This window comes from Taurulus bubalis (assembly GCF_910589615.1).
Source record: "Taurulus bubalis genome assembly, chromosome: 19".
Lineage (NCBI taxonomy): Eukaryota > Metazoa > Chordata > Actinopteri > Perciformes > Cottidae > Taurulus > Taurulus bubalis.
This window is the reverse complement of record NC_136607.1, coordinates 3,520,691-3,548,359: the sequence shown is the minus strand read 5'-3', so window position 1 is coordinate 3,548,359 and position 27,669 is coordinate 3,520,691. Positions and strand designations below refer to the sequence as shown.

The 27,669-nt window shown below is 40.0% G+C and overlaps 1 protein-coding gene across 1 annotated transcript in view; it reads right to left on the bottom strand.

The window, feature by feature from the left end:
• The window catches only part of onecut2 (one cut homeobox 2), a gene marked incomplete at both ends in the record, with an annotated part of 34,174 nt that extends 10,628 nt beyond the window's left edge, over positions 1-23,546 (bottom strand). Inside the window, one exon of the mRNA XM_079235075.1 lies at positions 22,337-23,546. Coding sequence (XP_079091201.1) covers positions 22,337-23,546 — 1,210 coding nt within the window. The remainder of the gene's footprint in view (positions 1-22,336) is intronic.
• Between the last annotated feature and the right edge of the window lie 4,123 nt (positions 23,547-27,669).

The following is a 27,669-nucleotide window of genomic DNA, read 5'->3' as shown; positions in this document are numbered from 1 at the left end:
TGAAAGATTTCACTTTTTGGGCCTTAGAGCCTTTTGTGTTTTATTTTGTGTTTTATTCATGAGGCGTGATGAAGAACTCACGTATATTAAAAGTAAAAGTTTAAAGAGAGGATGTGAGTGAGCCAGCACACTTTGGTTTCATTTTACAGGGAGGGAAAGGAGAAAGAGGAGCTCGGCACAGTCATTAGAGACTGTTTTCATCCTCACCGCAAAGATAGATCACAGCCTGGCAGCTGTACCATGACTGCCTCAGTCGCCACAGCGCCATGTATGCCAGTATGCAATGGAAATTGAGAGTTCCTCACAAAAAAAAGTGACAGTCTGTTGACCTAAATATAGACAAGTTTTTTTTAATCCTCACGCCACACTAAGACATTCTAGCGAACCATCATGATCAGCTGTTAAACAGCAGGCGTAGGTACAAAATCCACGGTCCGTCACTGCAAACAATACATACAATAATAATAAAAACGACGGCACACGGCATGAGTAGAACAAACCCTCCTCACCAGGCTCTGCGCAAAACTAGCCAACGCTTTACTGAAAATCCAGGGCTCGGACCAAATCAACAGATGCTAACAGCTAACTATGCACTCTGAGCAAACAGGGAGGGTTCCTTCTTGGGATGTTGGACATTTTTTCACATTTAGCTTTTTGATGGCCAGACGCAGACAGAAGTAAAAGAGAGAGATGAAGATGAAGAGATAGAGACTGAGAAGAAACGAGAGATTAAAAGGAGAGGGAGAGAGAGAGGATCAATATGGCTGAATATACACCTAGATGTTGTCTGCCAGGAGGCTACAGACTCAGACAGACAGACTTCATTCTGAAAGAGAAAAAGGATTTATAGCACAAAGGGCCGACATCAGCTGGAGAGCTCTGTCTTTCTCTTTATCCACTGTCTTTTATGCCTCCCTCTTTCTTTGTGTCATTTATTATTGTATTGCTGTCTCTCCTGTTACTATTTACACCATCACAATCTTTTCCTCCTTCGCCTCCTTCGTCTCTGTCCTCAATCATTTTTTCTTGCCCGTTGTTGTTCCTACTCTCATCTTTGATCTATCTTTTACATCTTCCTCATTTTCTCTTTCATCGCCCCCTTCTCGTCTCCATTATCCCTCTTTAACTCTCTTCCCCATCGTCTTTCCTGTCGTCCTCCCCAAACTCTTTCTTCCGATGCTTCCCTTTTCTTCCTCTCTGTTTCCTTGCCTCCGTGTCTCCTTCATCTTCCCGCCCCTCCTACCTTTCCGTCTCTCCCTTCCCTCCCTCGTTCTTCTTTCTCCACATGTCTCCCCTTCCTTCTCTCTATCCTTTTTTTCCTTCTTTTTTATTGCACCATTATCACTTAAGCCGTGGTATCCATTACACAGAGGGCATATAAGTGCAGGGTAAGTAGTAAAGTCGCCCTTCAACGTACAGTTCGCTGCTTGTGTGTGGCGCCACATTTCGACACTCCGTCATGTGCCGGCAGAGCTGAGCGATGTTTTGATGAAATCATTAATCAGCTGTGACGGGATTACAGCTGTGCGACAGCGACTGTGTGATATCGTTGTGATGTCACCGGTGACTTTTCCCACCCCCCAAATAATTATGACCGTTAACTCTCTCATTTATTTTTAGACCTGGAGCCTCAGGCTTCGAACGGGGGTTTTATTTAACAATCCTTCACTAGATTTTCACAGCATGATCAATGATGATCAGCAGGTACAAAACATCTCCCCAGAAGTTCCATTTACAAATTGTCCTACAAAATAGATCAAAGGTGAATTATAGGTATGCTATATTCCAAATTTAGAGCAAATCATGTGTGAGGAATGAGGAATTGCCTCCACATGGCTCTCAAGGGTGCTGATGGAGCAAATAGAGCAAACAAGGGCAACAGTTCTGACAGGAGCGACACCTTATCACCACTAACTGCCTTTACATAGCCAATAATTGTTTCCTGCTATGTTAATGCTCTGAATATAATATGGATCTGTTAATTGATTTAAGCCACTTATTTTAAGAGGTGATAACTAAACACCTTAAAAGTTCCTAAAGCTCAACAAATTACACGTACATGACTTTACCTTAAAAGGTTTACCCCATGTTTGTGGTAAATTAATGGATCCCTTAGGAGATTGTAGTATATTTAGGCATTTTAAGGATTTTTCTGCATGGATTATTAAGGACAATAGACAATAACTATTTATAATATAACACACTTTGCTAATTCAGTTGTTCATGAGCAAATTTCTGGTTAACCATTGGGTAAACTACTGGACAACAATATTATGATGGGTAGATTAGTAGATCATGTAAAATTTCAACAAATAACATTGTAGCCATCCCAGAATTTTCAGGGGATTGTTTTTTAGTTATTTGGCCAGTTTTAAGGGTTTTGACCTTTGAAAAAAATATATATAATATTATTAATGGGAGTTGATAGAGTTTAAAAAATAATGAATGCTATGGAGTAGACTTCCTCAATGTGATGCCATTCTTTTGGACAACAGGATGTTGATTGGGACAATAATCAGCGTGCCTCAGTCTTGGCATTTTAAGCCTGTAAATCATGTTCTTAGTAGCTAAAAGAGCCAAAAGACAATCTGGATATGAAGATGGGGACCAGTAGGACAATCAAAAGTACAGTAATTCTAAAGACATCCAAGTTCTCAATAAACCCTGTGTGATATATATGGATGTCCCTTCTACAACTAAACTGCACTCTCAATTATAATTGAGGTACATGTATTTTCTGCCGGATTACAGATGCCGTTTTAAACACGAGGTTAATGTTGAATTGAAATAAAGCATCACAAAAATGCAACAAAACTTCTTGGTTCAGTTTAGTTTTCTTAGTCCTTTTATGAAAACTTTCAGCATCACAGATGCTTTGAGCCATGTTCCTCATTCCTCAACTACGGGTAAAGTTATACTGATGATTCCAAGCTTTACATGATTCACTGTCATAGCCCACATCACCATATAATAGGTCAGTGGGTCGGAACAATCATTTTACTACACAGTTACCACCAAGAAATGTAAATCTTCACCAATATTTAGCACTTTGTATCACCAGATCTTTGGGTTAAAGCGGAGAAGTTTACAATGCCCTCTACTTTTACAATGGTGCTGGTGAGTGACTCATTAGTTACCATAACTGAGACGAACTATGGCCAAAACTATGACCAAATAGATGTAAAAAACAATACCCTTCCTAGTCGTAGGAATATTGCAGTACATTACAGTGTGCAGACTTGATGCTTAGACTTGACATGGCAGCCTGGCAAACACACTCGAGGATTCATATCTCAGCACTTAAACTCGCACACAGAGATGTATAAAGAGTAGAGACACAGCATCGCAGCAATCAGCACTCCACTATAAGCTTGTGTGTGTGTGTGTGTGTGTGTGTGTGTGTGTGTGTGTGTGTGTGTGTGTGTGTGTGTGTGTGTGTGTGTGTGTGTGTGGTTGAGCTTAATGCACCACCCCGATGCCTCCGTGTTTAGACGATAACCGGAAATGGAACAACAGACGAAAGACACTCTCTCTGTCTCTGGTTCCCTCACACAAACACACACACGCACGCACACACACACACACACACACACGCACACACACACACGCACGCACGCGCGCACAAACACAAACAACAAAACAGTATTGTGGTATCAGCTGAGAAATAAAGTAGCACTGATGTCTATCTTCCTGTTGATTAGTTTGAGAGTTTTTTCTAATTAACCAATGAAATGTTTAGCCTCTGAAATGTAAAAAAAATTCCTGTCGCCTTCATTTCTAGAGGCCAAAGTTACACCTGAAGTTGACGTTTTTGTTTTTTAGTGAAACAACTATTGGACAGATTACAATAATATTCATTCATGTTCCTCTAAGGACAAATTATTGTGACAAAATCCCCATCACCCTCAGATGTACTTTGTCTTTAGTGTCAATTAGCAGAGCTTAAAAGGAGACGTTTGGTATTTTTTCAAAGTGAATAAATTCCAATGGTTTCGTGTCTAAGTGACTAACAGGGTTACCAATTTCTGAAATTGGTCCAGTATTGAGGGAGAACGCTGAAGACGGCAGCCGCTAAACAGGTTGCAATGTAATCCTCCCAGGCAAACCCTCTGTGACCAAGTGTCACTCAAGGAGAAGTCTCGTTCGGAAATCGAGCGACGCATCCACGTTGTTACATTGAATATAGGTATTTAGGATGACGCCACGCTATGCTTTCTGTACACCAACACAACAAACTTACTGACACTTCTCTATCCAACTCGCACTCCCGTTTCCTCTGTTGTCTTCTGGCAACAAGTCACCTTTCGCAGTTTTCCTTCATCAAGACTTCTTCTTGTACGATACTTGGTTTGACAGAATAGCAAACAGACCAGATCAAGTGAAAGGTCAAGTAACAGGTTTTGCTCATCTGTAGGGTTCTTTCTAAAATGTTGTCACTTAATAATAATAATAATATAATAATAATAATCTGAGTCTGTAGGTGGGACAAACGTACACTGACAAAGTGGAATTGCCGCGAGCGATTGCACTGCAGCCCGTTTAGCGGCTTCTAGCTGCTGCGCTCTCCCTTAATACGGGCCTATAGTGACTTAGTCACTGAAGAGACAACAACATGGGAAATATGGGTCGCGGTGGAAAAATACCAAAATCACCCTTTGACATACCCAACTATGGTGGTAAAAATAGAAAACATTGTACTTGCTGACCATCAGCATGGTGTTAGCATTTTCAGAAATGTAATTTAGCTAAAAGCAGCACTGTTTCTAACACCAGCCTCACTGAGCCACTACATGACTGGCCGGCTCGTCTTTGTGTTACCGTAAGAGAAGCGGGACATGAATTGATCACCACAATGACAGGAATCTTTGTTGATTGCCTAATCAACCACTGTTTCTTTTAAAGGGAACGGCTGGTGTCATGTATCTTTTTTCATGCTTTTGTGCCATAGAGCTCCATTGTTGTCCAAAAACGCGTTCGTTCATCACCATGAACACAAACACTGTAGTTTATTTTGACTCAGCCAGAAAAGTATTGAGAGACGGACTTGTTGGTTTTGGTCTTGTTGACAATGAAAGAAAAGGAAAATTACACCAGCCTTATCTGTTAAACCCAGGGGTTAAACCATTCAATGATTAATGTCCCAAAAGTTAGTGGATCGTGAATTAATTATTCCGTCCGCATGCAAACTTAGTTGAAATATGAAGAGTTTAAAGTATAACATTAAGGGCTTCTGCTTTACCAACTTGTGTACATCCTGCACTACATCACAAATACATAGATCTGTTTCTATGACTGATTGTACTGAGGAACAAAGGCTGAGAGAGCGAGTGAGTATTCAGTGTGTGTGTGTGTGTGTGTGTGTGTGTGTGTGTGTGTGTGTGTGTGTGTGTGTGTGTGTGTGTGTGTGTGTGTGTGTCCAGAGAGATGGTTTATCAGTGTATAATCTGAATGTCCACACAGTCTGTGGTGACATCACCGGACAAAGGTCTCGCTGACCGCTTACACCCACCCACACCCACCCACACCCACCCACACACACACACACACACACACACACACACCCACGCACACGCACACGCACACGCACACGCACACGCACACACACACTGTAATGTATCTCCAGTTGTTTACCAGGAAAAACGGGTTGACCAATCAGAGCCCCCGGTGGCTCAGTGATGTCATTGAGCTGATGAGGAAATGGCCTCAGAGGAGTTTGAAGTCATCCACCTCTCTCTCTCTCTCTGTCTTCTTCTCTCATTTTTCATTTTGTCTCAATCAGCTCTATTTCTGTTCACCATTCAGCAATTTGTAAGGTGGCTAAACAAACAGACATTTATATAATAATTAAAAAAAAACACAATAATGCTATAACATGAAATAAAAGCAATGTGTGAGTTATGAAGATGCGTTCTTGCTCTTATTTGCATTTTTAATTGATACAAATGATTTGATCTGTCCCTCATCTTGATGACGTCGATGGGATTAATGTATGAACCGGTCTGAAAAAAGGCCTTGATCAAGCCCCCACAGCTGCGGTGTCTGACCTTTGTGGCTTGTGACCTCTAGAATTCAATGTTGTGTGGACGCGACTTGGCTTTCCTTTCACCTTGAGGGTTCAAGGGGCCCAAAGAGGCAATGGTATCCAACATTCAAAAAGAAAAGTGCAAAAAAAAAAAACTTTAAAGCTTTTACTTCCAGCTCATTGTTTTTGGTTTTCTTGCTCATTGTTTTTGATTTTCTTGCTCATTGTTTTTGGTTTTCTTGCCCGCAACCAAACTGCTCTGGTTCACTCTCACTGCTATCATGAGCATCGTTTTCAGCAAACAATCCTTAAAAAGAACTACTGTAAACAATCTACTACTGAAGAGCCATATACATTTCGATGAGGAGTTGGTGGAGACCAAAAATAGAGCTAAAAGAGAGCCAATGTTGGACTTTCTTCCATCAGGTGGACACAAACCCGACGGCAACTAAATGCTATGTGTTCACTGTTCGCAAGTTTTTTTATTTTATTTTATTGTGGAGGGTTATAATAGAGCACATTATCATGCGATGTCATGTGATGCTTACTAATTTAATTAAACAAAGCATGATTGGAAATATAGTGCAAAACTCCAATGGGATTGCCCCAAATAGAAATAAAAAGTGAATCCCAGCAAAAAAAATGAAATTGGTTGGGTTAACATGAATAAAAGCATTAAAAAGTTTGATGTGTAGATTGAAAGTCTCTGGAGAGAAAGTTTCAAAACCTTTTCAGGGAAAACATTCACTAACCTTTAACCTGCTTTATGTTGACAGTGAGGATAAGTCAGAAGCTCTTTTTTGGACAACAAACACACACACGCACACGCACACACACACACACACACACACACACACACACACACACACACACACACACACACACACACACACACCCAGACTAATAGATGATGAGTTAACTGGCCTCTCAGTACCTTTTCTTATCAGTGAAGTTTTTTTGGCAGCCTGAAGTCATCACCGCTCAGTCTCACAGCCCCAGAGAACAAACACAGGTAGAAAGATAATATTCTCTGATCAATAGATTGTATTGTAATCGGTGATTGATCAAAAGGAGGTAGGGCACGCTATAAACAGATATCCCGGCTCACCGCTGTGTTTGTCTCCAAACGATCGGCGGCCAACGATACAAGTTGACCCTGTTTCCTGCTCTGAGAGAGAAAAGCCGCTCAGAGATGGTGTGTTTTCTTTTTCTTACTCTTTTTTTCATACCCAGTTTTATTGCTTAGTTTTTCCTCTCTTTTGTATTATTTATCTAATTTTTATAGTTTATTACGTGGTTTTAATTGTTTTGGCTCCCTTCACTGTGATTATTTATTCCCATCTTCAGATTTTTCTCTGACATGTTTCCGCCCACTTGGTCCAACCAAACTTGTCCCCATTAAAGGCCGCAATATCTACAATTGGATGCCATCCATCCAATATGAAGCATAATCCAATAACAGACCGATTCCGCTTAATGAATCTAGTTAGGTGGCACAATCGAATAGAGGAGGATTCTCTTCAAACCCATCCGTCTGACACACATAATACCGGCTGATTTTAATGCTTTTACCAGCAAATCTGGAAAAAATAATGACGATCTGACCATCAGACAGTGCTTCATGTTTTGGTTTAGACAAACGACTAGACAATAGGTCAACACAACAACATCGAAGCACGTATGTGAGGTGAAGAAACCCATTTATCATCCAAAGAAGGAAACTGTGTTGGAACAAAAACATGAATTTAGGTTTTATAAAACGGCGAAAACACATGAACATGTGAATTCCTACGCAGAGGAAACTGTCATATTGGCTATATTACAAACATACCATACACTGCACTGCTAGAGCTGCAGCATGGTCAACAAACGGTTTTGAGACAGGAGATGATGTACGGAAGCAATTGAAGGCGAATGAGTATTTGAACAGCCACCGAAATCATTTATATTGAAATGTAAATACCAATGAATTCAAACATATTTCTACTCCGAAAACCATGTATTTATTTGTCCTCGATTCACCAATTAGAAATACAAATTAGAAATTTCTTGAGTTGAAGTTTCAAATGCTGAACGCTTTTCCTTTTTTTTTATTCGGATTCACAAATTCAAGATTCAGAATTTGAATTTGATTCCATACATTTGAATGGTCAGATCAAAAAGTTCAGGTCAAAAAACATGTCACATAACCCGGCTATAGGCAATCCGACCTGAATGCAATCGAACCAACTTTGGAGGGAATTGAGAACAAATAAAATCAGATACATGGTTTTCAAGGAAAAATACTTGAATCATATGAATTCAGTGGGATTTGAATTTCAATATAAAGTATTCGGTGGCTGTTAAAATCCATATGGCGCTCATTTGTTTTCATATTTGTGCACCTCAATAACCTGATTTGTACAGTGGCCTGGAAAACCCAACGTGCACGTAAAAACTGACAAAACATAAGCAGATGAAGGAACATTTTGACCTATTTCCCAACCGAAAAAAAGAAGACATTCCCAAGAGAAAACTGCAATCCATGTTCATGTTAAAAAAAATTAAAAAAACTCCATGTGCCGATATTGTAGAGATAATTTAATGCTTACAGCTCATACATTTCAATCACTCAGTTATTTATTTGCATATAATATTGCACGTTTAAGTGACCATGTTATTATCATCATGAGCCATTCAGATACAGTTTGCCTCTCTCTGTTGTCTAATGTCAGCTCTCCCCACCCGCCCTCCCCTCCCTCCACACACCCATCTCTTCCAGGAACTGGTCTGGATCAGGTTCCTGCAGATCAATGGAGATCTGGGTCCGCACCGTTTACGTTATCGTTGCCAGTATTAATGCTCTTTTAATCTGCTCGGGATTACAGCCATCGATCCACATCATCCATCCGCATGCACAGCGGAGCCCAAAACTGCCTTTTTCACACAGGCACACACACACACACACACACACGCACACATTTCAGGAAAAAAAAAAACTGACTCCCGAACACAGAGAGAAACAGGAATAATAGAAAACAACCACATGAGCAGAGACGGGGAGCAACCAGGACAACAAACAGAATGTGCGTCCACTTCCTTGTTTGTGTTCTGTCTTGGTATCTGACCATCAGAGTATTGATCGGCTATAGATACACATCAGCACATTTACATACAGAGGACTGTCAGCCGGAGCAGCAGACAGACAAATCAGACTAGATAAAAGTGAGAAACATTGAAATGTTTGGTATGTCATTTTTGTATTATTTTGCTATTATGAATTTGTTTTTCTTTTAACAACAATGACAGCAACAACATTATTCATAAACATAATAATAATAATAATAATAATAAATAGACTTATCAGAGTTAAACACTATCTATCATCTTCAAAGTACATCATTCTTTAAATTAAATTAAGTCTTCATTTGTTTCTTTTCCTATTAAAATATATCATTTGTAAATGCATATTGAATCTTATACATTGAATATGAATAATATTAAATGAATATGTATTTATTTTATTTTAAATATATAGAGATTTAAATTGATTGTAGATTTGTTTTAATATTGCAGATTGTACATATATCAATACACATAGAAATCCTTGAGCAGTAAATGGAAGTAAATGGTTACTGCTATTATCATCATAATTGCTACAATATAATTAAAATGTCATTATGTGTTCATGTATTGGTTTGTTTGTCATCCTCAGAGGGAAATACAGGATTTTGATGAAGCACAAGGTCAAAGCGGAGCTTGTGTTTATTGTCCTCTTCTTTTAAAAACACTGTTTGTCTTTCGCCGTAAACCCTGCCATGCTGCCTGACGGCTCCGTCCCGCCTGTCGTCATTCATTACGCCTCCGGACAGAGTTATTTCAGCAGCGCTGCGACACCAATACTAATGAACCCCAAGGGAGGGAGGCACAACGACAGGAAGGAAACCAACAGAGCAAAGATAGACAGAGTGAGAGAATTCAAAATGAGGAAGATATTTATTTATTTTAACGGAGAAAACAAACAAAACAGCGACAGGGGAACTGAATGGGGTTTGGAAGCGACGTTTAGTTGTATCAGTCTGTTGAAAAGGGGGTCTAACGTGTGTCATGCAAACACCAGTAAATGCATCCAACATTATATTTAAGACATATTGTAAAAACAATGGTCAGCCTCTGGTCTACACATTGCTTCTGAACCCAGAACAACCCAAACAAGCCAGAGCCGGACTTTCTTGCACACCTCCATTCTAGGTCACGTCTGACCTAAATTGCCACGAGTCCCCAATATTGATTGGACCCGAGACTCTGACACCAAAGTAAATATATAGTGGATCGTTGAACATGTTGTATTGTTTACAGGATTCCTTGAAACGCATCATTGTCAAATAAAGTATGGCCCTGGAAACAGTATGATGATGATGAAGATGAGTAATGCATGTGTGTGTGTGTGTGTGTGTGTGTGTGTGTGTGTGTGTGTGTGTGTGTGTGTGTGTGTGTGTGTGTGTGTGTGTGTGTGTGTGTGTGTGTGTGTGCGGTTCTGGCCGATTGTGCAACGAGCTCAGAGTCCAGGTGTCATGTTTGATTTGACCGCCGTAATAAAGCGGCGACAGGACCATTTTCTCCTCTGAACCCCGATCCGCTCCGTTGACTGGGGTGTCGTGATTGTTGTGGACAGACTTAACAAAAAAATTACTACGCTATTCCTCTTATTTTCTCATTGGGAGCTGCAGCGAAGGTTTGTAAAGAGGCTGAACGCACAAAGCTGATGTCTAGAGTTTACAGATTTGAGGTCAGTGCTTTCCTCTTGGTATTCACCTGCGATCTGTATCTGCAAACATTACCTAGATAATGACATCTGATCTCAGGCCTTCCATACACAACTGGTATTCATACGCAAGTGCTCTTGATTCTGCCTGCCTGGGGATCAGATCTCAATATGCTAATTTCAGGCACAATATATAGCCTGCTCTCAAATGACTACTACAAGTTGCAAGGTGAGGGTCATGTGACTGACAGAGACAGCCTAAGGCTTTAATAGGCTACTTTTACTGAGACTTGCTAACTCTGCTAATATTACATTTACTGTAAAAAAAGAAGTCAATTAGAGCCAGAGGAGAAGCTCGCTAGCATTAGTGCTAGCTCAGCTACCCTTATCTTGCATGTGGTAGAAGTCCCTTGAGTCTCCCAGTGCGATGCTGCTGTGTGGGCTCTACTTTGTTTTCTTTTTCTTTTTTACTTTGCTAAAGAAGGATTGTGATCGTAGGTGACCAAACTGCATAGATTGTCATTTTTCACCAGGGGTTCTCATCTTTTTAACGTAAGACCCACTTCTGGTTGTTCAAAAAACTCTGAGTACCATTTTCCCAAATAAACAAGAAAAGAAAAAGCCCAACTTGGCAAAAGAGAAAAAGGTGAACAAATAGACTGGGCTGTAACTATGTGTTATACCATGTTCAGCTGTATACAACCAAAATAAACCCGAACCTTCACCAATCTCTGCCTGCCATTATGAATTAAAATGTAATGTATTCCGGGTCATATTTCCCCACCACATGCTTTGGGGCTTTTACTGTTGCAGAGTTGTCTCCCACATCACATTTCTGTTCAAAAACAGATCCATTTCGTGTCACTGCATCCAAGGGAACGCTAGCTAACTGGCAAAAGACGTTTGTGTTTACCTGACGCTGTCATATTCAAACATAACTGGTCATTGAGATCATGTGCAGTAATCTAATGTCCTTCATTCATGTGACTTCTTGAGCACATTTAGATATAAAAATAACTTTGTATAGTGCCAAAATTTTAATTTAATAAAACCATTTGGCAGTACTTCCACACTCTGAGGCCCACCAGTAGGCCGCTGGTTTACACCTGGCTGATTGCATTCTGATCGCAAATTCATATGAATAAATAAATTAATTCTGAGTGCATCTATTACTACGTGCACGTGCGTTTTCCTGATCCAGTCTTTTCTGTCTTCGTTCAATTACAAAAGTAGCAATATTTCCAAACACCTCAACGATATACTGTATAATAGCATATTTGTCAGTGCGTCTGGTAAAATGCCTTCTTTCAAACTCCACCCCCAGATTGATTTGATTTTCAAACTTCTTCAGCCCCAACCGACATCGCTTGAGACAAAAGTTTTTATAACTTTTCTTTTTTCTGCAGTCGTACTCCCCAACACCTGTGAACACACTTCATCATGTCTCGGTTTCCAGCCTCCAGCATCCGTATCGACAGGAGCGGACAGAAATAACCGGGTCTGTCAAATCTTCTCACGCTGACACACAAACAAACATCAAAAGTCTCCTCTCAGCAGCCTGAAATCCATTAATACAGATCAATAGCCGCCTGTAAATATGCAGGAGGTCAGAACAAAAACCCTGAAAACGGACACAAACTGTATTCCCACAGTCTGAAACCATAAAGCCAAACACACACAGACACACACACAAACAGACACAGTAACTGCTGGTAATCTGTGTCATAAAGCAGGGTCCGGCTCATAAATAATGCACTGTCTCTGCCTGCAGCAGGATGCGTGAAATGGAAAATATTTAGGTTAAGTCATTCCGATTTTCAGCACAATTTGACTCTAAGTGGACTCTCCTCTTTCTGTTCGGTAACATAAAAGACATTATAGGATATGTCTGCTGATATTTTTTCGGCAATGAAGTGAGCATTCATTTAGCATTGTGTGTGTATCCAAAGCCTCATATATCTTATTTCCCTGTGCCATAGAACTGCAATGTTATTAAAAACATGTTCCTTCATCACCACAAAAAGCCTTCCAGCAACTCAAAGTGCATAACCCCTCTCTGGCCATGTTTTTGGAGTAAGTGTTGATTTCCATTGACAGCAACTTAACAGTGATCAAAAAACGGTTGGCTGAAAGCGTTTTGAATGAATGTCGATGAGAACCGTGTTAGTGATAAAAAGAGCCACTGAGAGCAGCGTGTGGTGAGCATGACCAACCCCGTCTCCTACAAAATGATGTTCCCATGCATTCCAAAACTACCAAACACTCTCAATTGTGTTATGATGGGAACATTTGCTCCATGATTATGGTTGCAGTTCTAATCTGTTTGAACATTGTAAGTTGAAACAAAAAAATGCTTCAAAACTACTTGGTTATGTTCAGTAAAAAACATCACTCGTCCAACACACCAGTCTTGTTCCTTGGCGGACTTCCGCAGACTCATTTTAAACTCATTTTTCAAAGTCAAAAGCAAACATAAACCACAACAAAAAAGGTCTCTCTCAAATTCACAATGCAGTTTTGTTGTATGGGAACGTAATGTTTCGGAGACAGGGCTGGTATGACATGACTCTGTTGACGTACTGATGGAATAAGTGCTATGGGAATGCATATTATACTGAATTACCATGTTAACTATTAGAGCACTTCCCCCTATGTTTTCTCGTTTGTGCTGACCATGGATCCTATTTGTACTCCAGCTTTTATATGAGCTATTCTATTCTAACACTGATTTGAGCATCGATGTCTTTTCATCCATAATTCACTCAGAGTCACAGGCAGGCAGCATCCTCCAACCAAACAATGGACTATTCCTCTCTCTCTCTCTCTCTCTTTCTCTCTCTCTCTCTCCTTCCCTCCCTCCATTTTGCCTGGTTAACCCGGCTGTGAGGTGAAGAAGAAGTGAAGTGAGCAGACCGAGGCGGGTCACGCCGAGATTCCCATCAATAATTCATCGGGCCGCTGCTGCCTCTGCTCTTGTGTTCAATTCCCCCGACGATCACATAATACCTTCCCCCAAAAGAGAGAGAGCGAGAGAGAGACAGGTCCAAGGGAGGTGAGAGATGGCAAGAGAAAGAAAAATATTCTAAATGAAGAGGGAGAGGGGAAGGAGGCAAGGAGGAAAAGCTCCATAGAGACATTTAGACGGGCAGAATTGTATTTATTTTACCGTAGAATACTGTTTGGTAATATGCGTACCATTTTGTCTTTTTTTTCAAAATTCTGAATTCTGACACTTGCATTGTAAACCTTGTTGGTCCAAAAACCTACTTTGGCAATACTGTAACAAATAGACAGTTTGGGCTCAAAATGCTGTTCCTTTTTAAAGGGAAAAACATGACAATTTTGAAAGGGACCGCAGAACAATGTAAGACCGAAATCACCCACACATAACACCAATATGTGATCGAGCTGAAGGTGTCTTTAATCAGTTTGGAACCTCGGTGCAGGGACTGTTTTACTTTACCTACCAATAAGCAGTGGTTGACAGATTTGTCCCATCGACAATTTAATTGGACACAGAAGCTGTGATAGTGGTATCTAGGAGTAGATAATTTGATGTTTTGTTTACAATGACTGAAAGAATGTTGATCTAACATTATTTCTGAATGTTGACTTACAACAACCTGTACAGTTACGTGGATTTCATACAAGCTTGTTGACATTTTTTGTGACAGTTTTTATCACTAGAAAACATTTGTAGGAAGATGACCATTCTTAATCCCGCCCATGAATCTCTGATTGGTTTATTGTTTCTCCATTTGGGAAAACAGTCTTTGAAAAGCACAATAACCGATCTTTTTTTAAATCACGGAATAAATGAGTGACGCAGAGGTCTGACACCAAGTTAAAGGGCCAACAGCCCAAACAATGAAAAGAATCCTCAGATTAGGTGCACAAAAATATATAGACATTGTCTATATGTCCACATACATTTGGCCATATAATGTATTTGTGGTCATTTAAATGAAGCAGATTTAAAGTTTTAATTTGACAGGAAAAAAATCACTTCATCAAACTATCAACAAATACAAAAAAACTGCAATTATGTCTCTATTTCTATAATAATCAGGAAAACAAAAAGAAACACGGAACAAGAATAGTCCGCAGTCCCATAAACAACAGAATATCTCTGCAGTTTATTGTCGTGCTCGAGGTGTGCTGCCAGGTCTGCGTTTTTTCCCACAGAATTGGGCTACTTTTAAAGTCTTGCTGCGTGTTGCGTTTTGTCCTGTTTGGTTAGACCTATTTTGCATTCAAATACATGAATAAAAAATATCCAAGCTGATTCCAGATCCCCACATAATAATGTATCTTTCGCTTTTATGCAGATGACGCCATCCTGTACTTGTCTGTCAAATGTGATGATCTCAGAAATCTAACTAATTTTAAGGAATGCCTGGATTATATGATAGGTTGGATGTTCCCAAAACATTCTTAAATAAAGTGACACACTGGCAGTTATTTGGGATTAATTAACTGGGAGTGTTCCAGTTGAATATTCTCTATTTTATTTAGTACCAAGTTGTGTAGTTCTTTCTATGAAACTTCTTTGGGAAATTATTCAGACAAAAGCATTACATCCAACATGTTGTATCATTTAAAGTGCTGAGAAATTAATCAGTTCCTATTTCTTGTCTCAATGCCTATATTACTGCAGTTCCTTGCGCTCCTGTCTTCAGTGGGGGGACATGTACAGCCTTCTAACAAAACAACTTTTATCATGAAGCTGGATATGGTATCAAGGCAGATCTACTAAATGTAGTTCTATGTTTATATACTATATACATCACATACTGGAATTTAAATTGGTGTTTAAGTTTTGACTAATTTGTTTCTGCACTTGAATGGTAATTCTTGTTAATGTTAAGGATATTTTACAAAGTTGCTGGACAACTTATTGATTTAACAATTATGTAATGTAAAATATACATGAATTTATGTATTTAGGTTACATTTTGTTTTACAGAGTAGGGATAGTAATGTTTAAGTCAAGCCTGTGTTTCCTTATACATTAAAGAATTATCACAGCCACTTCCAAAGATGCATACACACATCCAGCTTATTAATTAGCACACTGGTTTCAGATCAGTATTCGGTATCTGCCCATACCCAGAGGTATTGATATCAAGACTGAAAAAGTGCATCGCTAAATTATTATTTTTAAACGTGCTATATAAATAAATTGTAATGTATTATGTATTTACATAATTACCCTAGAACACTGCAGAAATAAATGATCGAAAGTGCAAGAAAGAGGGAAGGGATAGGCCTGCAACTAATGATCATTGTCATTGATACATCTTTTGGTCAATAGAATGATCTAAAATGGTTAAAGCTACACAGTTTCCTAAAGCTCAATCTGTCGTCTTCAAATGTCTTGTTTTGTCCTAAAACGATTCATTTGTAGAGGAAGAAAAGGATATTGAGGGGGATGAGTGGAGAGGAAGAAGTGAACTGAAAGAAAACCAAAACAGGAAGGATAATCATTCATATGTATATTGTTGTGAATGTACAGAACATAAATGTGGATAATGTAACAGCAAAAGAAAAAGCAAGGTCTCCCAGCTCTCGCATTTATTTCTACACCCTGCATGCTGCTTCTCCCTCTCCTCTCTGCTCGTCTCAGGGTCAGGGGAATATTTGCTCCATCTATTGTCTGAGTGTTGCAGCTCTGACCTTTGACCTCAGCTCTATTGGTTGCTTGTAGCATTGTTGATCTAGGATTTGAGGCTCCCTCTGTTCATACAGTCATTGTAAAGAGCGAAGAGAGAGTGATGAAATGAGCAAAACGTAATGGCTGGCAAAAAGAAAAAGAAAAAAGCAACTACAATGAGTTGAAAGATACTGCATGGAGCATCTTCACAACAAATAGATGTGTTACCGTGTTTCTGGTATAAAAACCTGGACAATATTGACCAATTCTCTGTGAAACAACAGGACAGCAATTACAGTTTGAGTGATTACCATTTATATTTCTAACCTATATCTTAAACATGGAGCCGTCATGATTCCAACATCTCCAACATTCCAACATTTAATTGCCATGATACAGAAGCCTAGCTTTGCACAAAGACTGGCAGCATGGGAGACTGCTTGCCTTGCTCCATCAAAATGGAGGGAAAAAATGCTCCAAAACCTCCAAAATGGACTGATTTATATGCTGTTTTTTGTTAGCTAGCAAGCTAGTCACCAATCATTCTTGTCGTCACCCTGGTTTTGCTGCCAGTAGTGCTTCCATTATTTTTGTTAAGCAAGGCTAAACATGTTTTGTTCTGTTGTAGCTAAAACAAGGGGAAACAATTACGTAGCAAATGCTAAATTTATACAAAGCAGATCCAAAATACAGAAGTGAATTCATTAAAATTTCTGAATTTGAAAGCTTTACAACGGCCTAGACGTGGAATAAAGTTTTCAACCCAGTCGCCAGAAATTATCAGTTCCTGCAAACAACTGTGGATGTCAACATGTTCTGTTTGTTTAATAATGTAACAACGTAACGTAACAGCTGGAACAACCGGAACAAAGTAACGTAAATAAGCAATAACCACTCATAGCGAACCTTCTTACGTAACATTAGGAAACAAGCGCAACAAGCGTAAAGTCAATGTTGACTTTTGGTTTCACACGGTACACAAACAGCGGTCTCCTGGGTGAAAGTCCTTTTTGCTTCATCCACCAAGATTTCTTATTTCTCATCTTTCTCATTCTATATCCCGTTACTTTCAATGACAGTCACGTGATATACCTTATTACTTGCTCTGACCCAATGTAAAACGACGTTGATATTTAACGTATCCGTGATTTGCAGAAACGTACAGCAACTTGGCATGTTTCTGTATCTTACCAGCAAACAAGTTTCTTACCAACCGCAAATGTCTTATTTTTACATTTCTTTACTTTTCAACAAAAGTTGTTGGATTATAGGAGTTAAAACAATTTGAACACATTGTGCTAAGCCTGGCTAAACACAGTTAGCTTCTAGGTTGTAGCGTCATGCTTTCCTGAACAAAACTGACTGTTGGACTGGTCACTATACCTTTCTAAGAAAATACAGCATGTCGATCAGGAAGCTTTTTAGTTCTCTATAGTTTCCTAAATGAAAAATAAAAAAGGGTTTTGGAGTAAAACAAATATTTATTCCTCAATGCAAGGAATTGACTAAGTGTCACTTTGGTATCGACCAACCAAAACACGTTTAGCCCACTGAAACTGCTGGCACAAAACAATTTTCAGTCAATACCCAACCCTAATAATGATTTCAGGTTTGATTTGTGGATGCTTGGCCTTTTGAAAAATAAACCAGTATCATACACACACAGCAGACAGCGAGTGTTTTACAATATGAGAGGGAAAGCCGATGAGCGCCGCTCCGTCAGACAGCAGTTTGAGCACGAGGTGGATCACTGTGCAAACTGCCCTCTGACATTTTACACAAGGCAATACGGACGCTCTCCTCCAAATCCACCCTCCATCCACCGTCACTCATGTCATTTTCATATTAACATATCATCAAATACCAGCGCTGAAAATGTAAAGAACCCCTGATGAAATAACATACAAATCCAACAGAGATAATCGCATTTAAATGTACAAACGTTTAAAATGTAGGGGTAAAAAAAATGAATTGTGAGGGTAAGAGCTGGACCAAATCCACTGACCAAATCTAGGCTAATTAAATACAAAATTCCAATCACTTTTTGGAGAATCAGCTGCCTGATCTGAAATGTTTGGATCTCCATTAATTGGAAATAAATAGGGGGAAAAGGAAAAGAAAACCCCACCTAGTGATCGTTCTTTATACGGTTTATTCAGCAAAGACAGTTCAAACACTGGAAACTATGTTACATTCACACCACAAATAAAGCCACAGTAAATTTAAAAGGAGACTTAACAAATATTACGAGCAAACATTGTAACACAAGACCGTCTAGAACTTACTTTTGACTTTGAATACGATACAATCTCCATAAAGGTCCCTATGAAAGCACAAAAAACCATCAGGTATAATGTAGGAATAGAGATATCGGAAAAAAAAAAATTGTTTAGAAAAGTTATTATGGAGATCCTGTAAGAATTTTTTTGTATGTAGTGTTCAGAATAATTTAGGAATATTACACAATGTATATTATTTCCCTATAGGAAATAAAGGTGACACTTACTGGACAATGTTTATAACTGATAGTTATACGGAATACAAACACAGATATCATGAGTTCATTAAGTGTACAATACATATGTATGATGTTTGAAATGACCTTCCATAAAAATATGAAAGTAATACATTTTGTATTTAATGCTAAATAGAATAATTATGTATTCTATTTAGCATTAAATACAAAATGTATTACTTTCATATATATACAACCTTTATACAATTATAAACATTTCAAACATACTGCATCTACTCCCACTTATTTATTATGTAATGTGTTCTTATTTCTGACCTCTGTGCTTTTGTAATGCTCAATGTTTTATCTTATTATAGCAAAATGGCTGATACTAAACGAGTCATGAGGCCATTCTAAGATTATTATGGAATTATTTTAGTCATTTGAAATAAGGAATAGTAAGGGCACTCTCCATTTAGTGATTTTATAGGAAACTCCACGTAGGTTATGTTCGTTAAATGAACAGTATCGTTTATTGTATTTTTTTATATCATGTAGAATTGTCATTTCTATTTGTTGTCAGTTGGACATGCATGTTGTTTTATTACAAAGAGGACACCCTGGTCTTGATAATAAATAACACATCTTGTGTTCCGCTGTGAAAGAAATCTATTTGAATTGACTTGCCTTCACTGGGATAATTCACTGAGTATCAGTCCAGAGAGTCTTTAATGTGTGTCGAAAAACCACTGAAGAAGATCAAATGTTTATGCTGAAGGTTTACTGTTAGATTCAGATACTACAACCTTTTTGTAAATAAAGTCAAATTCCACTTGACATGATCTATATTTAGAGTAAAACACTGCCCAATGAAAGATACGTCTGCGAAATGTAAACTGTCCATGAATTTAGAACAACAGCTTTGCTTTTAAGTTCCATTTAATAAATAACTGGGTTTAGGTTTTAGGATTTGTTTCAAACCATAAAGGAGCATTACATCTTTGAGTTAAGATGAACACTTGTTTTTTTTTTACTGTTCTGCATCATCTCAAATATTATTTAATAGTTATATTACAGCTTTAGCTTCGTTGACTTTGATGTATAAATATGTGTATCTTGTGGCAACAAAGAGTCAAATCAACTCTGAGGATGCAAACAGAATGTTGTGATGCTATAATAAAAAAAAAGAAACAATGTTATGCAGATTACAACAGCTTGTTTGCCATGTGCCAAAAAAATGTAGGAGCGTGGAAGAATGCTGCAGTTGTTAAATACTTAATTTTAAGACTTTAAAAAGGAGTTTTTGTCTTTCTCTTAAGCGCACTAACCATACAAAATTATTGAAGTGAAGTGAAACAGTGATAGTGAAGCAAACTGCTTACAAATTGGAAAAATCATTGTGATGCCTGTAAAGATATTTCAATATCCTGATGCAGCTCTTTTATCAGTGTCTTTCCAGCATCTTTTTGTTATCAATCTTACTGTTGGACACTTTTTTTTAAGTATTACAATTAGGTGTTTTGGAACCTTAGTCTCACACAACATATGGGTTCAGACGTTTTGGAACTTCGAGAGAATGAGCAAATAACACATGTTGATTTAAGGTGAACACAATGTGTCTCAATTTAGTGATTTATTTTTAGTCATAGATAAACTAAAGGGAGATAAATGTTTCTTTATGGGTTGAGAAACGTCTCCTGCTTCTAAAAACCCAACTTGTATCTTTTTCTAAATGTCACAAGCCTCCTTTTTCTTCATGGCTCATAAAAAGTTCACATTTGGAAGATTTTCACAATAAAAGCGACAACATCCAGATGGTTTCCAAAAGCTCTAATTTAGGAACACTTTGGGTCCGGTGCTTATAAGACTATTCAACACTTTCTTTTTGAAAATTCTCACCTGCGCACAAACATGCTGCCCTCCTCATGTTTTATTATATTTGTTACCGAATTGATATGGTTTCTTTTGAATGTGCGTTTATGTCTGAAAAAAACGTTAGAAGAAGGCAGCTACAGTAGAGCATGTCTGGGTTGGGAAACCCAAACTATTCAATTGTACAACTGAACTGAACTTGTGAAACCAACAGAGGTGAGATAAGACCCCCCCCCCCCCCTCCCCACACACACACACACACACACACACACACACACACACACACACACACACACACACACACACACACAAAATCTGGTGAATGTAAACACTAGATATTTCTCACTTCTCACTCATCTTCTACTGAAGTGAAATTCAAACAACCGGCTCAAAACTCAGAATTGCCCTAAAATCACCTCTGTGAAATGCATTAAAGATGACCTCACAAACAACAAAGCCCACAACCATGTTCATGTTATATAATATTCCAAGAAACAACGAGAAGAACACCACTCTCATATCCTGAAAAGCTACCTATATATATATATATATATATATATATATATATATATATATATATATATATATATATATATATATATATATATATATATATATATATATACACACATTATTTTTAGTTTTCTGCTGTCAACCCCTAGACAATAGAGGCTGGTTGGGGTGGGGGGACAGAGGACCAGGTTCCTCACTAGAGGGGGCAGCAGACCCACTGACGCTGCAGACCGTCATGTTTATGTCGCGATCAAACACAACCCCTCTGCCCGCTGTGAGCTCTCTCACACCTCTACCCCTGCAACAAATACCGCAAGAGAATAAAAGCAGCCTTCAGCGGGCTGATGACGGGGCTGAATAATAGTAACATGGATTAGAATACATAATAACTCTTGAGGGCTAACGGGTTTCATTCACAATGAAGTTGAACTTTAATGGATGCAATTATTCCCTACATTTTGTTGCCATTTTTCCTAAATTATTTTGAGCTGAAAGCATATTCCTCCCATCATGCCCTTTGTTTTTTATTAATGTGATATTTTATTTTGAAGCAATGATTTGGGGGAAATTCATAGCATATAATAATTGAATTGATATTTAGTATAAGTGAAGTGTTTTTCCCTCTTAACCTGCTGGGACAGGAAAACAGTATCTGGGTCGCTGCAGAGAGAGAGAGAGAGAGAGAGAGAGAGAGAGAGAGAGAGAGAGAGAGAGAGAGAGAGAGAGAGGGAACTGTTGGAGGGAAATCCCGTGACCTTGTCATTTCCCATCGATCCCTTTTTTGTTATTGATCAATAATGATAATCATAACACCGGTGATTGTAAATACATTTCCTTCATCTGAATCGGAGTGCGGGAAAGAAGCCGCGAGGAAACACCAAAACAAAGCCAGCAAAAAAAAATTGAGGGGAATAAAAATGCCAGTGGAAATCATTTTTAGATTATTATCATTATAATGTTTTTAATGGGGGATATTTAAATTCCTCCTCTTGTCCTGACACACGAAGCCCCCCCCCCCCTCCAAAAAAACCCAAACAAACCCAACCAGCGTGGCAGCGCCGTTTGTTGTGTTCTTACCTGCCAGTCTGAGGGCCGACATCCTCTGAAACTCGGGCTCCTGCAGCCACTTCCACATCCTCCTGAAGGTCTCCCGGCCTGATTTTAGTTTACTCCAGGGTTTGGGGTTCCTCAGGAGGTCCGACAGGGTCCCCTGTGAGCGGCACAGCACCCTCTGGGCGAAGATGGCCTGGGGGATGCTGTACCTCTTCAGCTCCGCCGTGATCCTCTGCGCAACCTCCTTGGTGTTGATTTCCTCCAGCTGCCCCGAGCTGTTCACCCCCTGCGTCCCCGAGGAGGAGGGCGGTCTGTCCCTGGTGGAAGCCAACACGGGCCCGTGGGATGGAGACTGGAGGTGGGGGTGGGGGTGGTGGCCCGCCGAGGACACGGCCGGGTGCCCTGGGTGGTGCATGCCGTTCAGGTGCGGCATCATCCCGGCCGTGGGGCCACCGAGGCCTCGGTGCTGGTGGTGGTCCCCTCTGGCCAGCATGGAGGCGGTGTGGTGCGCGTCGAAGTTCAGCATCTTGTCGTGACCCCCGTGCGTCGCGGTGCCATAATTGTGGAGACCCTGCTGGGTGTTGTGTATGGAGCCCAGGCCGTTGCCCAGCACCGGGGAGAGGCTCTGACCCATCCCGGACATGTGGTCTTTGTGGTAGGGGCTGTAGAGGTTGTTCATGCCCGGCAGCACTCGCTCGTCCCGCATCAGGGTGAAGCTCCCGCTCACGTTTCCGGAGAGCCGCTGGTGGTGGTGATGGTGGTGGTGGTGGTGGAACTTGTCCGACACGGTGGAGATGGGAGGCAGCGGCTGCAGCGGGGTCAGCGTGGTGTAGGTGCCGCTCATCCCCATCCCGGGAGACGACGTGTCGCAGGGCACGCTCATGGCGTGGTGCAGCGGCAGGGACAGCTCCGGCCGGTACTCCCCGCTGCCGTCCAGTATCGTGGCCATGCCGGACACCATGGCGGAGCGGGACGAGGCGGCGGCGGCGGCCAGGTCCTGGTGTATCCGCAGGGTGGCCGCCGCTGCCGCCGCCGCCCCGTGTCCCCCCGAGGAGCCCCCGCGGCCGTGGTGCGGGCTGTGGCCGCTCATCAGCTCCACGTCAGGGAGCACGGAGCCCACGGCCACCCCGCCATGCAGGCTGCCAAGCCCGTCCATTGTCATGTCCGTGTTCATGGCATAGACGTCCAGGTCCTTGGCCAGGCATCGATAGGCGTTAGTATAGGCAGTCTTCATTCATCTGTCCTCTCAGTCCATCGGGTCGAGCGGAATTAGGTCTCCTTCTTCTCCTCCTTTCTCTCGCTGCTTCTCCTCTGATGCGCCGGGATGGGTCAGTAGCCGTATTCCCCCTTTTCCTTCACTTCCTCGGTTGTTTCCACGTCCTCCTAAGGCCTCTCCAGCTCCGTGTCTTTCTGTATTTTCCCCGGTGGGTGCACATTAAAAAAAAGTGTTTTTATTTTTTTATTTTTTATTTTATCTCGATCTTACGGGCCTGTGCGGTGGCTCCCCCATATCCAGCCCTCTCCTCCTCCTGCGTTACTCTGCTCCTCAGACGGGAGCTGTCCACGGTCCCCTAGCCGACCACTCAACCCAACCTGCTGCGGGAGGAGGAGAGGAGGAGGCGGGCTCGGTTGGAGTGGCGACCCCCCGCGTGACTGACGGTGAGGCTGACCAATCAAAGGCACGGGCGCGCCGATGGGGATCGAGAGGGCGTGGCTCAAGGGGCCAGCTGGCCAATCGGCGTCTTTGGTGGTGTGGGCAGCGGCGAGGACGGCGGGGCTGCTCTGTGCTGGATTTGAACGGGGAAAAAAATTATTGTACAGTCTGAACGATGCTAATAGGCTATTAATGCGACTGTGCTGTAAGTGTGCGTACAAGGTGTCATATCCTGGCTCTGTTCTCTGGCATTTATCTTCTCCCTATTCAACCATCTGATAGTGTTATAGAATCAAACATTACATTATAGTGTGGATGTGGAACAAAATAGTCAGTTCAACCTGTCTGTACCCAACTTTATCTTATTTAAAACAAAGAAAAGACACATTCTACTACTGTAGATATTCTATCATTACTTTTATTGCTGCAGCAGTCGAAAATTCACCAAGTCCAATTTCACCACAAGGTCCATTTAGTAGCCATTCAGGAGCTTCATCAAAAGATGGAGTTTTTCCAGTTGGGAATTTCATGTGATCAAAAGCTCCAGAACAGTCACTATTTGGTGAGGTTGCTCTTTTCTGAATAAAACCAATAAGAACAAGTTAAAAAAAATAAAGACAGATATATATATATATATATATATATATATATATATATATATATATATATATATATATATATATATATATATATATATATATATTTTAAAACATCAACCAGTGCCTGTGTGGAGAGTCACCTTCACTGTACTACATGTGAAGCAGGATTCTAATGGAGGATGCTGTTTTTTTCACTTCTGTTGCTGCAAAGAAGCAATTTGTCCACAGGAATCATTCAAATTGGATCTCATCTCAGCTCTCATCTCATCATCTGCTGCTCTGATTGTTGAGATAGAGTAAGGTGACCAGAAAATAACACATGATAAACACAAGATAAAACCAGAACCAACAAAAAAACCTTCCTCGACATTTAGCTTGAAAGCTTCAACTCCAATGTCTCTCCACCATTTTTCTTTAAATTTAGATGTGCCCCATATATATATATATATATATATATATATATATATATATATATATATATATATATATATATATATATATAAAACAAAAAAAACATAATTGCAACACTGCAGGCTTAATTTTAAAGCCTTGACTTTCCCCCCAGCAACTTCGCAAAACAGTACAACAAGAAAACCCAACATGATGCAATATGGCAGGAAGCAAATTATGTAAGATGACATGACAGCATCACTTACAATAAAAAAAAAGAAAAGAATAGAAAAAACAGAGACTGTGCTTCTGGAAATGTTATGATTTGATCAATGGATTTTCTTCTCAGTTTATGCATTAATGAGGACGGAGAGAGATAGTGAATCAACCTGCTGCTACATGAGATGGTTCCAGCGTGACTATAAGAGGACCAACACAACAGGATGTTAAAGGACAAGATACAGCACATCACGCCATGATGCAACACATTATGTATCGGAAGGGCCATGACATGGCAAGAGAGTGTGATATGAAATGACATGATACATCATTATTTGAAAGTACATGTTATGAGATCAAATGAAACTAATTGCCATAACGTACTATGACATGACAAATCATACATAACATTAACTGAAATTGCATGACATGTCACTACATGACACATATTAAATATAATTAAACATAACCTTATTTTGGGCTGCACGGTGGTGGAGTGGCTAGCACTGTCACCTCACAGCAAGAGGGGCCCGGGTTCCATCCCCAATCCCGGGCGCTCCTTCTGTGTGGAGTTTGCATGTTCTCCCCGTACCTCTGGCTTCCTCCCACTGTCCAAAGACATGCAGCTCAGGTTAATTGGAGACTCTAAAATTGCCCATAGGTGTGAATGTGAGCGTGAATGATTGTTTGTTTCTGTGCCCTGCGGTAGACTGGCGACCTGTCCAGGTGAACCCTGCACCCAATGTCAGCTGGGACCGGCTCCAACGCCTTCGCAACCCTGAATAGGTTTAGCGGTTCGGATAATGGAATAACCTGATATTTTATGGTGTAAGATGAAACAAAATGTCATAATTTGATGTGAAACACACGTGTAATAGTGTGACGTGACATGAACCATCTCATACCATGTGACGATACATCACTGATAACATGGCTTGATTACAACATGAGATCTCATAATATTGTATGACATGGTGTGACATGACATAACATGACCAAACAGACATCAGGACAATAACATATTGTCATATGATAACAAACATCACATGTCATGATAATCATTATGGCATGACAATAACACAATATGATATGACATGACAACAACATAACAAATATGACAACAACATAACAAACATGACATGACATATACAATTATGCATAATCAGATATTTTTGAGTCTTTTCTTTTTTTTCGGATGTATGTATGACCATGACCACGTCTGGGTTTCTGTCAAGTACCATGACGTAACATTACATATATATATATATATATATATATATATATATATATATATATATATATATATATGATGAAACATAATGGGAGATGAGCATCAAAATGGTAAATGAGTATAGTTTTGTCTGCCGGCCGATGTTGAACAGATGTTTGCAGCTATGTAGCTCATAGCGTTGAGTGCAGACTGCTGAAGTGTAAATGATTTGTTGGTGTGTGTTAGGATGTTATCGACAGTCTCTGGCTGGAGTGATGAGCGTGGGAGCTGCATTGAAAGAGCATTATGGCCTGTAGCTGGTTCACTTTACAATTCATTACACTTCCAAGGACAAATGACTGCTAAATAACTCTGTCTGCCTCTCTCTCTCTGTCTGTCTCTCTCTCTGGCTCCGATCCATCATCACAAAGAAACAAGTGTCGAGACAACAACAAAAACAATCCCATAGACACTCATTTTAAATTAAATTAGGAATAGTTCTGCCTCCTTTATCATCAAAAATGATGATGAAACACAAAAACAAACAATGACACCAGGATTAGTTGTAATAAAAAGTCTGAAGGCTCTTTTCCTCCTTCATAAAACAATACAACTAGGTCAACCATTTTTTTCAGTGTTCTATTAAATCAAAAGAATATTTTCTCTCTTTGGTTATTTTTTGTGGTTGGCATCCCCATCCTTAATCAGTGTTAAAAACTCTAACTGGAGGATTGTGTCTCCAACTCTGGAAACAGCTGTTGCAAACACCAAACACAAGAATCACTTCAACAATTTGGAGATGTGGGCAGCCGTTCAGAGAATCTTCAAGACTTCTTAAATATTTCTCAGAATATTTTGACACTTTTGCAGAAAAGACAACATGTTGGCATTGCATGTTCCTGTAAACCATGGATACTTTGAATGACTGTGTTAATTTATTTGTGTATTTTTGCACTTGGTCAGAGCTAGTGGTGCAACGGATCGGATCGCATCGCGGATTAGTCAGATCGGATCACAGATCAGATCAACACAAAAGAAAAAGATGAGCAAATATAACTTTTAGAGAGATCCCTGATCATGTTTTTATGCCACCGATCTCAATTAGCAGTCATTGATGATCCATATTGGCAGATATAGATCACTTTGTTGTTTGATTATAGCAGCTGGTCTACAAGGTTACCGTTCCAAAAATAAATTCAACCGTTCTAAAGTAAACCGCTCAGTAAACCATCAAACATTCTAAATGCTATCCTTTTACTTTGTTATAGTGATATAGTGTTTCTTT